At 37.6% G+C, this 18802-nt stretch overlaps 1 protein-coding gene across 2 annotated transcripts in view; it reads left to right on the forward strand.

The window, feature by feature from the left end:
- Nucleotides 1-218: 218 nt before the first annotated feature.
- LOC149542995 (RING/FYVE/PHD zinc finger superfamily protein) overlaps nucleotides 219-18802 on the forward strand; it is a 257051-nt gene continuing 238467 nt past the window's right edge. For both annotated transcript variants that reach the window (XM_089797914.1, XM_089797915.1), the window contains exon 1: nucleotides 219-429. In XM_089797914.1, coding sequence (XP_089654040.1) covers nucleotides 273-429 — 157 coding nt within the window. In that variant the 5' untranslated portion in view covers nucleotides 219-272. The remainder of the gene's footprint in view (nucleotides 430-18802) is intronic.

The raw sequence follows: 18802 nt of genomic DNA on the forward strand, positions 1-18802 counted from the left end.
GATCCCTTAGAATATAATGCTTTAATGTCGTGAAGTCATTAAAAAGCATTCATTCATCTTAATAACCTATGCGATGGTAAATCCCTCTAGGCCTACCTAGTTTACGCGCAAATTTTCGAGCCATTCTATTATTACGGGCCCAGATTTCACCGTCACAGATACGGAGTTTCCTGTTCCTCTATTCAACGTTAGTCCGGGTAGCGTAGGGGCAAAAAGGCAGGCAGTGGGGGTAGAGTGAGGGAGGAGGGACGAGGGCGGAGGAGAATTGGAACATGGAAGTGGCGGATCCGTCGAGCAAGAACATGAGCACGAACGCGAACATGAACGAGGCGACATCGCTCCTCGTAATGGAAAGGGAAAGAGACTCCATTGATTTGGAAGCAGGCCCTGCTGACCAGATTCAGTGCAGAATATGTCTCGAATCCGATGGTATTGTCTCCAACATTGTTACTTTTTAATCGCTACATAATTTAATGTGTACGACCCATGCCATCTTTCGTGGTGAACATTTGCCTGGCATCTAATTCAAGGGGGACAGCTAAGAATATCTGTTTTAAAAAATGAGTGATTGCCAAATTCCAAGATACAAACCCTTGCAATGTGTAAATTTTGCCTGTTCAATTTTAATTGGTATTATAAGCTGGAAGTTGCCTTCGACAGCGAAGGATAAAGCATAAATAACAGGATTTAGAGCCAAGTCTGCCTGTTTTGACATCTTTGAAGGCAGAAATGGAGACATTTTGAAATGTCAACTTGCTGTCGATTATCGCTTGTGTAAGGAAAGAGCTGGATTTCACTGTGCATAGGCCTGGAATCGATGAGATAGGCGGGTAGTAGTTAGAACACAGGGTGTTTTCTAAACATTACTAGAAAGCTATATGAAATATTCAGCAGATATGCAATGCAATCGGTCAACCAATGCAGTATTGCCAGTCACTCAAATGTAGGAATAGATGATTGTTTCATTGAACTTGTAATTTAATTAAACAAGTTCCAGAGACAATCCCATTTGCAATGATACAAGAGAGGTCATATCTAATATCTTTTGCCAGGCCATACCAGGCACGGCCGCACTTACCCAGATTATGTTTTCCATTTTTTTGTCTTTTAAAAATAGGGCACACATTTACCATTTTTGTGTGCGCACGAGGCAATGGAAGGATTGGTAAGCTGTAACTCTGAGAACAGGAGGTTCCACATTCAAGCCACAACAAGAAACTTTACGACTTTCCAACTTGAAATCACCAGCTAATTAGGCTTTAGCCACCAAGCATATCCAGAAACAAAACAATAGCCTTGAAGTTTCTGAGTGGTAATGAAAATTTTATAATGTAAGACCAGATAAAAGCCATAAGATGGTGACGTTTTGCAATGCTGACTATCGTGTCCAAATGCAATCATTTTGTCTTTAGGTGGGTATCATAAATTATTAAATTGGAAAGAATGCATAAAAGCTTCATCAATCAAACTAGAGGCAAAAGACAAACTGATTTAAAGGACACCTAAAGATAATTGTATGGTCTGGCCTATTGAGCATGCAAAAGCGCAGCACGCAGAAGTGCATAGAATCCATTTTCTATTCCCTTGAAGGAAAATTTTCACTTTAATTTATGTTTTTAAATACATCTATCCATCCATGCATGCCTGTACGTATATTACCTCTCTCTTATATGTGTCTGTATATATTTTTATTTGCAAGGTTTTTTTAAAACTTTGATCTGGCTAGAGGTGTTCCACATTCAAGCCACAACAAGAAACTTTACTACTTTCCAACTTGAAATCACCAGCTAATTAGCCACCAAGCATATCCAGAAACAAAACAATAGCCTTGAAGTTTCTGAGTGGTAATGAAAATTTTATAATGTAAGACCAGATAAAAGCCATAAGATGGTGACGTTTTGCAATGCTGACTATAGTGCCCAAATGCAATCATTTTGTCTTTAGGTGGGTATCCTAAATTGGAAAGAAGGCATAAAAGCTTCATCAATCAAACTAGAGGCAAAAGACAAGCTGATTTAAAGGACACCTAAAGATGATTGTATGGTCTGGCCTATTGAGCATGCAAAAGCGCAGCATGCAGAAGTGCAATATAGAATCCATTTTCTATTCCCTTGAAGGAAAATATTCACTTTAATCTATGTTTTTAAATACATCTATCCATCCATGCATGCCTGTATGTATAACCATATAATTCTTACGAGATTTTTTTACCTCTCTCTTATATGTGTCTGTATATAATTTTATTTGCAAGGTTTTTTTAAAACTTTGATCTGGCTAGAGGGCCCCAAGAAGGGCTGTCCAATTGTGCTGCCACACAATTAAACAAATACTCAACAATGGAAAAATCGAATTGGCAGACAATCTTAGTTACAATCTATCACAATGGTTCTCCTCACATATAAACATGCAACAACTTATAGACTTGCCGCAATGGCCATACTCAAGTATACAATGATACTATAGAATTTTCACACTCCTTGCTTGCACGAGTGCACTCCACATCATGCTTTTTTTTGCGCTACTCTCTCCTAGTATTTGCTCCTTGTTTATTGCTCTATTTTAACTCCTATTTTCCTTAATCTTCTTCGTTTGCTTCTGATTGCTTTGAAATCTCTTATGTACCTTTCTCCAGCTTCCTGGATAATTTGCATCACCCTCAAGATGGTGTGAATCCCAAAACCACATGAAAGTGTTGTCAACCTGCAATAACAAACTTTTGAATCCTAATCTCAATGTGGTTTATCACCACCTTTTGACAAACCATGTAATGCCTCGCTCGGAGATCCTTGGAAACAAGGATTCAAGTCAAGCCAAGATTTTTTTTTTCAAGTATGAATGCACAAGACAACATCATACAGGGATCACAAAGATCGCAACGGAAGACTTCAACACAATCCTGGCAACCAACGAATCTCCAAACGCCACTACCAAACCAACACACCCAAACAAAACCAACAACCACCACAACAAGATGAGGGCACAAGAAAAGACCACTCATCAACAAAACACCAAGCTGGGGTAAAATGCAGAATCCCAAAATTTGGCTAAGCCTGAAATCCTGAAGCCCTGAAAATTGGCTAAGTTTGGATTTCTGAAGCCCTGAAATTTCTTAGAATCCATAACTTATCTTCGAGAGGTCTGAAACCTATCTCAAACGATTTGTCGCATATATTAAAATATATCTTAAGTATAAGTTAAATATACGTCAACTTATACTTAAACGATATATTTTAAACCCCAAGAGACAAAAATAGAAACACGAAAACTCGATTTCAATAGAAACTGACAGAATTCAAAATGCAACAGCATAGGGTCGAAGAACGCCCAAAAGGGTATCCAAAACCACTCTCAAAAAGATCAGATCACGAAGAAAAGTGCTCGCTGATGGCACGCGCAGGTTTTTCACAAAAACTGTGCGACACTTTTTACTAAGGGAGGGCGATACTTCTCCTTAAGGCGTGCGACACTCTTCCAGTGTCGTACGACATTTCTCAAAAAGGCATGCGACACTTTTCAGTATCGTACGACATTTCTCAAGGAGGCGTGCAACACTCTTCCAGTGTCGTACGACATTTCTCAAGAAGGCGTGCGATACTTTACAGTGTCGTACGACATAGTTTGCATGGGCGTGCGATACTTTTTAAAGTGTTGCACCATGCTGAACAAATGTCGCCCATAGAAACACGAAAACATTCCCAGAAGCAAAAAGGACCAAAATTAGAGCAAAGAACCTCCACACCAGGGAGTATCGGATCCACAAAGGCTCGAGGAATGAACACTCAAGTGCAAGAACAACATAGAATGAAGAATATCAAACCATCTAAACTACAGCAGTAAAGAACACACTGAATAAAAACATTGCAGAGAACAAAAGAAACATCGCAATGTCCATAAATACATCTTAGGAACAAAACAACCAAACTAAGTACGCGGTTCCTCCCAACCGTTAATAGCATCATAAGACCATCGTGGATCCTAGCCATCCCCCGCGCATAACATCACAAGCCACTGACCAAATCGTCAGTACTATCGTAATAGGGATGTCACTACTAAAAACATGCAACAATAACAGCATAAGAAAATCTAACATGCTAGTGATAACGCATAAGATAATCCTATGGTAGATAACATCACCTATCACATGCTAAACAGTAGTAAGCAACAAATATACTACTAAAGCAAATCACATCATCTAATCATATGCTAAACATCATAATAAGGGAATGCGCCAAATAAAATAACATCATCTAAACATGATATGCAAGCATCCCAATGAAAGCATAAATCACAAGAAAGCATACTCCGGAACTCGAAGTACCAAGTGAAGACATCCAGCAACGGTCGCACTAGGACAAAAGATCGTCTCTGTACACCGATCCCTAGCAATGGTGAAGGTAGCTACGCCTCCCAACCACGTGGCACCCGTAGGTCCACACCCGCCGTGCTGATGGAGATAATGATCCAACCACAAACACACATAAAGCACAACATCCAAGGCTAACACTCACGCCAGACAGTATGATGGCTAAACCAAGAACCTAAGACAATGCAAGGAGTAAAGGTCTTGGTCAGACACTCAATAGGCTACTATGTAGGGGCTGACATCCTGGAGAGTCACTTGGCATCAAAAAGCCCAAGCTCGGATCGTGTGTCCTCAAACTTAAACGGGTGCTCACACATTGTGTCCTCGAACTTAATCGGGTGCTCACACATTTTACTTATCTTAAGTTTTATTAACAATCACACATTTTATTTAGTTATCACTTGCTTAAAACTTCTTATCCTTCGTCAACCTCCGGCGCCATGAACGCCGAGCTGCGAGATAGAAGCCCCCTCCAGATGCTACCCTACCTTACCCATGCTCATCCTATAACAAGTGCCCGTGGGCATGCATACTCCCATCCCAACCCCAATGATCATAACTTCCGACAAATCCTCGGAAGATCGGGCCTCGCAAGTCACCCAACAAATGTACGTGCACGTACTCGTGTGTGGCGCACCACCATCACGAAGATCATAACACAAGGACAAGAATGAGAACATAATGCAAAGAAAACACCCAACTGAAAGCAACACGAGAAGGACAGATTCTACATGGATCCCAAAGCCAATAAAACCATACATCATTAAATCACTCAATCGGCCTCAATCCGAGAGTATGGATTCCACACGAATCCCAATGATGCAACAAGACCAAACATCATGAACTCACTCAACCGACCTCAATCCGAGAGTATGGATTCTACACGAATCCTAGCGTTCACGAACAAAAGCAAAGGTCTAAAAGAAACAATAACGAGTAGTATAAAATCACTCAACCAAACACAATGTCGGGAGTACGGATGCAACACGCATCCCAATGTAACATAAAAGTGCAAAAATGGTTTGACTGATATCCAAACGGATCATCCAAGTCCACGACCCACATTATGCCAAGAAAACTCGAGAAAACAGGGCAGCATGCAAAACGAGGTAAAAATTCCAAAATTAAAACCCATTTGGCCTTTGGGTTCAAAAACCCCAAAAATCCAAAAATAAATGGAATCGAACACCGTATGCAAAAACGACCAGCATAACAGCGTAAAATTCCAAACCCTCATCCCAAAAAATAGGGAAATGTTCATACCCGCCCAACCGGGTAGAACTAGCATACAGAAACAGAGGGGAACACTAGTTCTCAGCCTCCAAACAAACGGCTACCAAAAACAGAAGCAGAAACGGAGTAGAAACAATAAAACAGGAAAGCCCTACCTCACAGCCAAAAGGGCAAAACGGGAATTTGAACCATAAAATAAATATCTCGCAGAAGTAGCTGAAAATCGCGGCCATCCAAGGTTTCCCCGAGCTGGATCCAACGAGCCCAACCTTGCGACGATCCCACGCCCGTAGCTCCCACAACGAATAAAACAGTAAATCCTCATGAAGAGGATTTTGGGTTTTACTCTCCAACTTTCTAATTTGAAAGTGAGAAGTGAGGAATTAAATTCCTCTTTGGATACTTATTTACTTTTCGGGTGAATAATCAATTAGGGCATTTAACCAGCCAATCTAGTTAAACCCCGAATCGACCCAAACGAAAACAGGCTATTTCTATAAATAGGAATTCATCTATGGCAAAGCTGCCAGAAATATAAAATAAATCAATTAAAAAGCCCGAAAACCCAAAAACACAGAAATCACCTTAACAACTTTCGCGACAATGCGAACCTCTAAATGCACAGACACGCTTACTGGTCTAACCACATAATGCAAATGAGTTCGGATTTAATAATCATCGAAAGGTTTAAATTAAACATTTAATTAAGGATACGTCGACCATACAAAGGCGACATTAGTAAAATATGAATGGCTGAATCACTAACTCCATGTGCCACTGCCAGGGATATAAATCCTGCACACTAAACAACACGATCAAGTGCAATTGCATATAATAACATAGCAAAAGCAATAAATGCATTAAATCACCTAATTTAACCATTTATTTAATTATATTAAAATAATCTATTTACATCACTCACGTTCGCAAAAGGCATAGCAACGCAGGAATGAAGTAAATAACCATAGCATTAAATCCATCACATAACATAATAAGAGATATGTCCAAATACCAGATAACCAGATAACATCATAAAACACACTGTCATCTCAAAATGGCATCATCATGCAATATGATTAACTGAACAGCATAGTAGTCTAATAGCTATGATACTGGAATCAAAGAGTAACATTTGACCGTCGGGTCCTCTCAAATGTAAACATAACATGAGAACAGATATCTTTCAGATCAAAATAAAACAAGGTAAATGTCCGCAGCACAACCAAATAATCCAACAAGAACAATCCATTCTAATTACTTAAGCATTTAATAATGATTGATTACTCTGCATTAAAAAGGCATTTAAAACACATAAGCAAACACAGTCATAAACATGACTAACCACTGCTACAAGAACCTAGTCCAGTGTAGCATGGTAAAAAGTACACAGTGCAATCTCTGCACACATCTCAAGGTAATCACGAAACAACCTCATGATACCACATCGATCCTGGTAACCACTAGCACAAACCTCAGTGAACCAAAAATCACATCATAATCTCAAAGATCAGCCAAAAGCATACACAAAGCAATTGATACAGAAACATAAATCCAAACACCTCAACGGTGTAGACCACTCAGGGTCACAATCATGATCCATCACAACAAAAAATCAGCAAGGTTGCATCCATTAGGATGACTTACAAAAGTCAAATGGGAGAGGCACTACAAACCATGTGGCCTCTGGGAACGTCTATCTTTGGATGCAAACCAGAAGTAACCCTATAGAAATTAAAATAGTTTCAATGACCAACTTGTAAACACTTTTTTGCCAAATTACTAAATAAAAGTTATTGAAATCACCTTGAACTCTACAAAAATATCAAGAAAACATACATGCAGCTCTTGCCAAAACCATAACACCTAATTATCCCATGTGGTGAAATGCAGCCACTTTTTCTCCATCCAAATCATCACGTATTTGCCACACGTTTTTTTTTTTTGCACAATGTCCTTAGGTGCCTCTGAATTAGACACTTGGAGTAAATGAAAATTCGAATCCCAAATTTTATGGGGCAACTTGTATTTGCTTGGGAATACCAACCCATTGTGTCTTCATCTCACTCTTTCCACCTCCTCAAGTATTCTTCCATTGATCCACCTTGAGCACTGATTTCTCACCTTTCAGACGTTGCTTTATTTAGTCACAGCACACTTTCCTCTCCTATTAACTAATTCCTCACGTCTGTTAGCTTGTTTCATCTGTTGCCACATATTATTCCCTTTGAACTTTGATGGCTGTAGATTTCTTGATGTACCTCCACATCCTTTTGCTCATTGATCTAGTTTTCTTAATTGCTTCCTTTTGATGATCTCCTTTCCTTCCTACAACACTTCGCCCTATCTTGCATGTGTGGTGTTCCTTTTTGTTCTAGCGATGTTGCACACCTTTGGAATTGATTCATATTGCTTCTCCCTAACATATACCTTTGTATCGCTATGTTATTGCTCCTTGCTTGTGCATTTGGCGATCTTCCATATGGCATGCGTAAAATCACCATATGCTCCTAACAATAGATGGTGCACATTATTACAGTAAGTAATTAGTAAAATATTTAAGGTATAAACAAATGATTGAAGAGATCACTATAAAGAATTTTACAAATGTACAAAATTACATTATATACATTATCTATCTAAGTTACATTATATACAAAGGATGACCAATAAAGTAATAAAATAATAATACTCTAATACGCCATCCTTAATGGTCAATCCATCAATAACACTAGGCTGTCCCTGAAATTTAACAAACTTTTCTGGACCAAGAGGGTTGGTGAGAATGTTAGCAGTTTGATCCGCTATTGGAACATATTGCAAATGAACTCTTCTGTCTTCAACCAAGTGCCAAATATAATGACAATGATTGTCCAAGAGGCTTGGTGAGAATGTCTACAGTTCGATCTGCTCTTGGAACATACTGCAAATGAATTGTCTAGTCTTCAACCAACTGCCAAATATAATGACAATGAATGTCCACATGTTTGGTTCTTTGATGGAAAACCAGATTCTTGGCAAGTTTGAGAACTCCCTGATTATTAGAGAGCAGGGTAGTCGGGCCTACTTGAGATACGTGCATATCTGCAAGCATTTGAGGAAGCCAAACTCTCTCACTAGCTGCCTTAGCAACTTCTCAATACTCCAAGAGCAGGGTAATTGGGCCTACTTGAGATGGGTGCATATCTACAAGCATTCGAGGAAGCCAAACTCTCTCACCAGCTGCCTTAGCAACTCCTTAGTACTCTGCTTTTGTGGTAGAGAGTGAGACTACATGTTGCTTCTTACTAGTCCAAGTGACTACATCAGATCCCAAACTGAACACATATCCACTTGTTGATATCTTATCATCAAATGAACCTGCCCAATCTGAATTTGTGAATCCATTGAGTTTGGAATCATGAGTCCTAGTGTAACGGAGTCCATAATTAGAGTGCCCTTTACAGAACACAACACACACTTTGTTGCTACCTAATGATCAACCTTGCGAGTTGTCATGAAGTGTGAAATGTAGCTCACTGCAAAATAGAGATCAGGTCTAGTGGCAGCGAGATAGATGAGACTACCCACTAGTTGCTTGTAAGTGGTTGCATCAATAGGAGGAGAGTCGGACTTGGCTGACAATTTCAGTCCTTTCTCCATAGGTGTGGAACCAGGTTCACAATCCTGCATACGAAACTTGTCAAACAAGTTCTTGGCATACTTAGATTGAGAAATAAAGATGCTACCATCAGTTTGCCAAACCTCATTACGTAAACAATAATGAAGAAGCCCTAAATTTATCATATTAAAATCCTTGCATAGGTCTTGTTTAATTTCTCCAATCAAATGTGTTGAACTGCCAGTGATGATCAAGTCATCCACATAGACAACAAGAAAGAGAATATCATCACTAGAGCATTTGATTTATAGATTACTATCAGAAGGGCAACACTGAAAACCATGAGCAACCAAGTACTAATCAATCTTGACGTACCATGCTCAAGTGGTTTGTTTGAGTCCATAAAGTGCTTTCTTGAGTCGACATACTTGGTGGTATTTGCTAGTAACCTTGAAACCAGGAGGTTGCATCATCTAGACTTCTTGCAACTCACCATTGAGGAAGGCACTCTTGGCATCCATCTAATGGACTTTCCATCCAAACTAAGACGTAATGGTGAGAAGAAGACGAATTGTACTCATCTTGGCAGTAGGAGCAAAAGTCTCCTCATAACCAATGCCCTCTTGCCATGTGAACCCTTGAGCAACTAATTTGGCCTTGTATTTATCTAAGGTACTGTATGCATGATACTTGACCTTATGCAAGTATTTGCAGCTAATGAGCTTCTTCCTTGGAGGAAGATCGAAGAGAATCCAAGTGTTATTCTTCATAAGACTCTGGTATTTCGTAACCATAGCCTGTTCCCACTTTGGAATCCCTTTTGCCTCTTTAAGTGTCTAAGGCTCATAAATACTATGAAAGCTAGCCATGAGAATAAAGTTAATTGTATCTGGTTGCTTGCCCTTATTTCTAGAAGATCTACCCTTAGTGAGCTCATCAGGAGGAAAATCACTGATGGTCTTAGCCCATTATTTAGGCCTAAGAGTAGAAGTGCCAACATCAAATGAAGGAGTAATTACTGGAGCTAGAGGCCAAAGAGGATTAGGAAGAGGTGGAAGATTAGCATTATTTGAAGGAAAGTTAGGTAGTGCATTATCAAATTCAGATTCTGCATAATCCCTCCCATCATGTAGACCTAATGGAGACAAATACCCAAAGTAAAGGCCTTCAAAGGCTGATCCTTAGAATTCTGCTTAGATGAGGAAGGCTGAAACAGTCCTCGTTCTTAATCAAAGACAACATTGTGATTGGGGATAAGACGATCAATGTCTACATTAATTAGTCGATAAGCTTTATGGTTGTCTCTATATCTTGTAAACATGAGCTTTTGACTCTTGGAATCCAACTTGGAGCACTGAGCATCTAAAATCCTATCATAGGCTACATAGCCGAAATCTTTCACGTGACTGATCCTAGGTTTGTGACCCAATCCAAGCTTTCTTAGGAGTCTTGCACTTAATCGTATGCGTGCGAGATGATTAAGGAGATGGACCACAATATACACTATTTTGTCCCAATATTTCTTGGGAACATTTCTGTGTTCCATCATAGACTTGGCCATTTCTATAATGGTGCAGTTGCGATGTTCTACAATGTTGTTTTGTTGAGGGGTATATGGCATGGTTAACTAACTTTTTATGCGATGTGTATAACAGAAAGTGGAGAAAGCAATAGAAAAAAATTCCCCCCATTATTAGACCTAAGAGATATAATAGAACAACCAAACTCTTTTTCTACTAAGGAAATATAGTAAACACATCTGATATCTGTCTAAGGAAGTACACCCACATTTTTCTACTGAAATCATCAACAAAAAGTAAGAAATACCTGCACCTATTAACAAAAGGAGTATTCATTGGACCACATACATTAAGATGGACCAGCTATAGTACCTTAGAGGCATGCCATGAGTCACCATCCTTGAATGACATCCTGTGTTGCTTTCCAGACTAATAGTCTTCACAAACTTTGAATTTTAGGTAGATCAAGTACTAAATCATCTCGAAGAAGCTGAGCAAGATAGTGAATGTTCAGGTGATCATGTTGCTGATACTAGAGACTGTTGATAGAAGAAGATTTTACTGCAAAGGCATGCTCAAGATAATTACCTATATCCACAATGCCAACAATGTTCAAGTGTGTATAGACCATGATTCTAGATGCCAACAATAACAGTATTGCATGTTGCACGATAAACAATTGAACACTTGTGTGTATTGAATACTACATCAAACCGAGGAGAATGTCGCATAATTTGACTTACTGGGAGTAAGTTTAGTTCCATGCTAGGAACATAGTATACATTGAGGAAAATGAGATTCCTCCCACTGACTATATCTGAATGTTGCTCTTGCCGACAACTATATACTCTTTACCTCCAAATATGACCGAATCAGTAAAGGGAGAAAAATTTGTAAACCAATCACGCTTGTGACTGAAATGCTGAGAAGTACTAGAATCTATAGACCAGGCATAAGATTTCACATGGTCTGCAGGTCTTCTAGCTATAAAGGTGTAAAAGGAAGACTCTTTCTGCTCAACAACATTAACTTTGGGCCGAGACCCTCTCTGCTTCCGTTGTTTAGAGCCAACCAATTGCAACAATCCTTGAGCAAATGGCCATATTTGTGACAATAGTTGCACTACACTCTCTTCTTCTTTGAACCATCCTGAGATTCAGTGGAGCCCTTCTATTGAGATGACTAAGAATGTTGAGATTTGCGTTGATCCTTGTGAAAGGATTTGTCTGAAAAGGCTTGCTTTGAGGAGGATAAGATGGCATTGCTACCAAACTGTTGTTTCCAACAATACTGCTGCAGAAGTTTCGTGCACAACTCTATAATTTTGAGATCAACATTAGTGGAAGTAATGCTGAGAGTCTCTATAAAGCGCTCATAAGATTTAGGTGGATTCTTCAAGGTGATGACTACCTTATCTTCTTCCATTTTGAGACTAGTAGTTTCGAGCTGATCTCGAATGTTCTTAATCTTGGAAAATGCTCCTGTAAGGGCATGTGTTCAATCATCATGATGGAGAACAACTAGTTCTTTAGAAACAATGCTAGAATCTTGTTAGATGTCTCATAGAACTCTTTTAGATGCTTCCAAATGTCTGTTGTAGACTTGGCAAAAGGAATCTGAGGTTACTGATCATTTGTAACAGTGAGCTTGAGAAGCATTACTACTTCTCGATTCTGTTCATTAAACTTGTCCTGGGCTTTGTGCTCAAAACAATTGTCTTAAGGCGGCGATATCCCAAGATTGTCAGCATGCATTGCTTCTAGGTGTTATAATAGTTGTTGAATCTTTGATTGCCTTCCAACATTATCTTGGACAATAATGCCATCTTGCACATTTCCCAATGCACAAAAGATGAGAAATAAAGAAGAGTTGATAATGTAGATCTTGAAATACAAATCCCTATGCAAAAAGTAGAGGCAAATGTATGTACAAACTTTAGAAAAATAATGACATACGACTGACATAGATTTTGAGAGTTTTTTTGATTGGCCCAAAAAAATCCAAAGAAAACCCACAAGAGATCCTGAAATTTTCATTAGGACTTTGAAATCAAAATACAAATCCCTATGCAAAAAGTAGAGGCAAATATATGTACAAACTTTAGAAAAATAATGAAATACGACTGACATAGATTTTGAGAGTTTTTTTGATTGGCCCAAAAAAATCCAAAGAAAACCCACAAGAGATCCTGAAATTTTCATTAGGACTTTGAAATCAAAATGGAATTTTGGTTGGTGGAGAATTGAGGAGGCACATAAATTGAAGCACCCACAAAAAATTGACGACGACTCAATTGAGATCTCAAAAAATCCACCTAGAATTTGCCTTTAGTTTTTCAAATTGACAAAGAATCTGAGAGTTTTGAAGGAAACCCTATCATCTAAAAAAACCCTTCTAAAAATTATAGTCAAGCTTCATAAAAATGGTGGATGTTCTCAGAAAATAGGACGAAACGACAGAGAAAGTTTGCAAAACACAATGGTGGAGGTAAAATAACCCAATAAATGGCGTGTAGTAGAAAAACATTGTCCAAATTAAATCCTGTTGAGCAAAAATAGCCAGTTGAGGAAGACAGATGCGTTTTTGCAGGAAAAATGGGCCTTAAACAATTAACATGACAATAAAGATAGAGAAAACATCACTTGAAGTAGAGAAAACTATATTTGGTTTGTGAATGCAGACAAAAAATGCCCAAAATGCTCCCAAAAAATCCACACAATTCGCAAACCAGCAATTTTCAGAGGCAATGGCTATGAAAACGCTATTGAGGTTATGAGAATAGAGAGCCAAAATCCTAGAGAAAGAAATTTCGAAAAATTTCAATGAGCAGATAATTTTGAAAATGAAATTATAATTTTTTTAAATGAAACTATGCTTTGATACCATATTATGCTAGGTAATTGGTAAAATATTTAATGTATTAACAAATGATCAAAGAGATCATTATAAAGAATTTTACAAATGTACAAAATATTTAATAGAATATTTCTAATAAGAAACCGAAGAAGATCCTATAAATGATCTGATCTATCTAAAATACATCATATACAAAAGATGACTATTTAAGTAATAAAATAATATTCTAATACACATCTATTGGTGCAATATTATCTAACACCTCATCATGGTATGCTTGAGGTTGAACTTCATCTAGCATTATTCTTTTATTGAAATACAGTCACCCTATTTTAATTGACCAAGCTTGTACGTGTGCAAATGCCTCTTTCTCCTTAGTCCCAACTTTTTGACCATTTTTCGTACGTGCCAAATTGTACATGTTGCTACTACCACGACTTCACAGTATTTAACACTTGCCTTGCATAGAGTCTTGAACAAACTTTTTCTTTGTATTAGTTCACCCCTCTTGCCTCACCTTAGAGCCCTCTTTGAAGTAGGAGACCTCTCCTCACTTCCTTGGATGTACTACTATGAATGTCCTCCGTGCTCCCTTTGACCTTCCTTGTGTTAGCTTTCTTCTACTCTTTACAATCTTTCCAAGAATTTCCACCACCATTTTTATGCCTACAGTTGCTGTTGTAGTCATCTTTTTTATTGCCATAGTGGCTCACATCATCTTATTTCTCCTTGTGGTACAAGTTACCACTCCCTTGTTGCCATATTTCATTTTTTTGCTTTGGTTCTTCTCTCTTCCTCTTTGTAAACGTGTCATTCTAAAATTAAGATCAATAATCTTAGCAAACTTGAAAACATGTAAGTGGAAATTATCGCAAACCCTAATTTTGCATTAATACTTATCACATAATAAACTTTGAAATATGTAAAACTAGGCCATATGAACTCAAGTCTATATTAATGTTTCTAGACTTCAAGACTCATTATAATCCTTCATACTTCATTAATTAACCCTTAAATGATAAACCTGAATCTACTTTCCCAACCTAAGAAAAAATAGAAGTTGATCATTTCATTTGCATATATAACAACCAACAAGGAAGATAAGCTGCAATTGTATTTATATTAAATGGGTTAGAAATCTCCATAAATTGCTGCTTATTTAGGACTTAAGAATTTTGATGAGGCGAAGGATGAAAACAAGGACTAATTAGGATGCATGGCAGTATGGGGAATTTTGACATCTCAATGGAAAAGAGACAAACTTGAGAAGGGAGGCATGTCAAGGAGGGTAGCTTTGTGACTTCAATTGCTTGCCTAAACTTAGGAACCTTGTGGGGCTAAGCAAATGCTTTAGAGATGAAAGGGAAGAAATTACTCACAAGATGGGATTAGGGAAAATATGGGAGTCTAGAAATGGGCATTTTAATCTATTTCATGAGGTATAGAGAAAGGGGATATGGCACTCTTCGGTGGATCCGCCTAGCTTTCTGCTTTTGATATGGCTTGAAAAAATTATGAAAATAGTGCGCACCATGAAGGCTTGTATGGTTTTGAAGGTCTTCATTTGGGCTGGATGGGGGAATCCCCCTTGTGACCCTAGTTTGTGTTTTGGGATTATTCTTGAATGGGCCATCGTTTGAGCAATTTATGTAAGTTGGATAAATCTTATGACAACTTGGTGTATCCATGTTTGAGTTTATTGTCAAAAAAAATTAAGGTGAATGTTTTTTTTTATGAATCCTAGAAGAGTATAGATAAGGTTAATATTTGGACAAGTAGAAGTTGACTCTTTCACTTGACAGCATATTATTGTAACTAGCTTAAACCACCAAGATAATGCTAGCGGGATGGGCATTCTTTGGGAATCTACAATGTTTCCGTTGGGTATATTTTTTATTGAAGAAAAGGTCCCCTTTGGTGACAAAGTCGTAGCCTGCTAGATTATTGTGGTGTAAAGAGGCTTTACCAAAATGCAACACCATTGTGTGGCTGGGTACACTTAATAAATTATTGACTTGTGACAATTTAATCAAGTGAGGATCCACTGGGCCCCTGAGATGTACTTTGTGTGGTAATGTAAAAAAAAAAGTTAATCATTTGCTTTTTGCATTGCTCTTTTTTGTTAGAATTTTGGTATAAAGTTTTATAGTTCATGAGATTGTTTGGGTCTTTCCATATTCATTAAGAACTTTGTTTAGTGGTCGGCTGGGATGCTATATCAACTTGAAAGGATTTTGGAACACAGCTATTATGAGTACTCTTTAGGGGTATGGCTAGAATATAACTCAAGAATCTTAGATAAGGTGTCTTTGGTTGAGAAAGGTTGGAAGCTTATTCACACAACCATTAGAGCTTATGTTATTTTGGTGTTTTAAGGAAAGTTAATTCTTTTGACCCCCTCATAGAATTTTCTACCCTTGTGAGGAGTGGGATTGATAAGTTAACCCTTGTTAAAGGCTGAGTGAATCCAAAATGTTCAACAAAAAGAGAGAAATATGATCAGCACAAAGCTAGTAGTAACAGGTCTTGGCCTCTTCTCCTATTCATATGTAAAGCTGAATTTTGATGGAGCCTTTATTGGGAACTTGAGAATTGTAGGAGGAGGTTTTCTTTAACCGAATGTTGGTGTATGGTGCTTTGCTGTTTTCAGCAATCAGGATAAATGATGAAATAGAATGGGAAGCATTGGTTATAGGAATAGCTGTTCCAGCTTCTCCAAATGTGTATTAACTGATAGTAAAAGATTACTATAATTGTGATCATGGATTAAATAAAGGGAAGAGTCCAAGCTAGAGTTTGATTTCTTTTTATGGAAGAACTGAAGGGATATAACAAAAGTGAGTCAATTTGTTGACCCTGAATTCAATTGCTGTTTTTGTTGCAAACTATGGATTAGAAAGAACTAGGGATGTAATGGTACCTAGAGGAGTAACATTGTTAGGAGAGAACAAAAGTTGAATATGGGAATGGTAGGAAGGAATGTGGTGAATGGTATAAGTAGCAATACTAGAGAGAGTGAAATTTTTGGGAAAGGATGTTTGTATACTAAGGGCCTATTGTGATGATTCAAGAAGGTTTTACATGGTCCATGTGTCAATCATTGCCACAAAAGACTACAAGTATTGATGGCCAATATTTTCCTCATTTGTGGGGATAAATTGCATTAGGCAAGAAAGATGTAGGAATTATAGACAGGTCTCCACCTTATTGCCCTCCATCGATTGATGAGTGATGCAATAATATTTGGAGTTGGTCATTGGTCCATGAATTAATGGTGCGACAGTGTTTACTTCTTTTGGTGCTTTGGAGTAGTGCTAAGGTTTTGGTGTCTTTTGGTTGTCAGCAGATACATAGTTTTAATATGTTTGGATGGGATGAGCTTCATGGTTGCACAAGTTTAGTATCAAGTTAGATCTTCATATGCTTTTTTCTTGGTAAGGACTATTGTTTTGGGGAGGGCAGCTCAGAAAGTGGAGGTGGGGTGAATCTTAATGTCATGTCCCCACAATGTAATATTCCTATTTGTCGATGTAGGAGTCCAACTTTGTAAAGTCTTAAAAGAGACAATTGTAAGAGAGTACTAGATTATGACCAAATGCAATCATTGATAACATCAAATGTACCTTAGAACAACTAATATATCATCAGTATCAAGACTGTTTTTTGGTGGTTGTGGTGAATGAATATCCCTCATTAGCAATGATGTATATGTACACCATCTTTATCCGGTCAACTATCAAATGCATGTCATTTGAATATGATACCAAATCTTCCATCCTTTGCTAGAAACTGCCGGGAAGAGATTTAAAGGATCTACCATGGTCAAAGGGATCAATGGATGAATCGTCGAAGGATCTAAGTCAATTAAGAATAAGAAGTCTTACAAAATACCAGAAGTAATAATATCGAAACTGCAATGGGGAATACATGGACGAATTCCAAAATGGAAGGTGAACTACTTATAATATCAATAATATTAAAGTCCATAAAACAGTATGATCATATTGGATAGCAATTTCAATGGTCAATACAAATACAATCAAGAGACAAGGACACATACCTTAATCCATGATAAAAAAATGACAGTTTGATAACAATTGAGAATTGAGGAACAACACATAACCTGCAGTAGTAAAGGGGTGAAGTAGTCTATAAACAATTGTCTTGACAATAGGACTTTGGATACTGTTAAACCCCATGTATCAATTACTATGCTTGACATGAAGATACACAATGATGGTAAGTGTTTGATATGAAAACGATGATTTGAATAATCAATATTAATTAAATGGAAGACTGCGATTATATCCAAACTTGGTGGCAGCCATGAAGTCAAGTAACCAAAGGGTGTTCGAATTATTACACAAAGAGCTGAATGCAGATAATCTATCATCAACAATTATTACTATTAATCGATATTATATACTCTTAAATCAATAGTGAGGACAATGGTTATGAAAAATCAAATTAGTAAGCGATAATCATTCTTCTGTGAAGATAAATGATTATCGAGTAGAAAAGTTCTGATTATGTATGGAGACAGATGTTAGTAGAATCCAATCAATAATAGTCCAAAGGATGCTGACAAAATGATTTGAACTAAGAGACAGGGAGCCATGAAGATAACATAAGTGATTAGCATAACGATAAGGAAAATAGCGACTACAATATTAGTTGAAGACAATTATGAAAGGGTATGATGGAGGGATGACATTGAAGAGTAGAAATTAGATGTCTCTTGAAATGCGATTTGTCATTCCCTTTTGCAAGGTGTAAGAAGATATACATTTTGACTTCAATAGGGCATCAGTGGGGGAAGAACCAGATTTATTATATTTTATCTGGTATCCTAAGGAAAATATCAAAGAAGGAATAAGCTCATTACTGTTTACTGACAACCAATGACAACAATAAGAGACCAAATAGTTCAAACATATTGACCTTGTGGCATGAGTATCTTAATATGTATTTATGGCATTATATTTGTGATTTCTCATCACTGAATTAAATAACTGCTGAGTGTGCCATAATTAATATTATCTATGTTTCCCTACTATTAATTAGGTTATCTATATGAACTTCCTAGGCATCGCTATTTCATATTGATTGATATTAAAATGTGATTAGAATCTTATAGTAGTTAGTCACGAGGAAATTGGAGAGAGCCTACAATCCGGGGAGAACTGCTGAGGGCACCCTGAGAACAATAATAAGGACACCCCGCTGCACTGT

Source organism: Cupressus sempervirens, chromosome 8 (assembly GCF_028749045.1).
Source record: "Cupressus sempervirens isolate cs-2001-9-10 chromosome 8, ASM2874904v1, whole genome shotgun sequence".
NCBI lineage: Eukaryota > Viridiplantae > Streptophyta > Pinopsida > Cupressales > Cupressaceae > Cupressus > Cupressus sempervirens.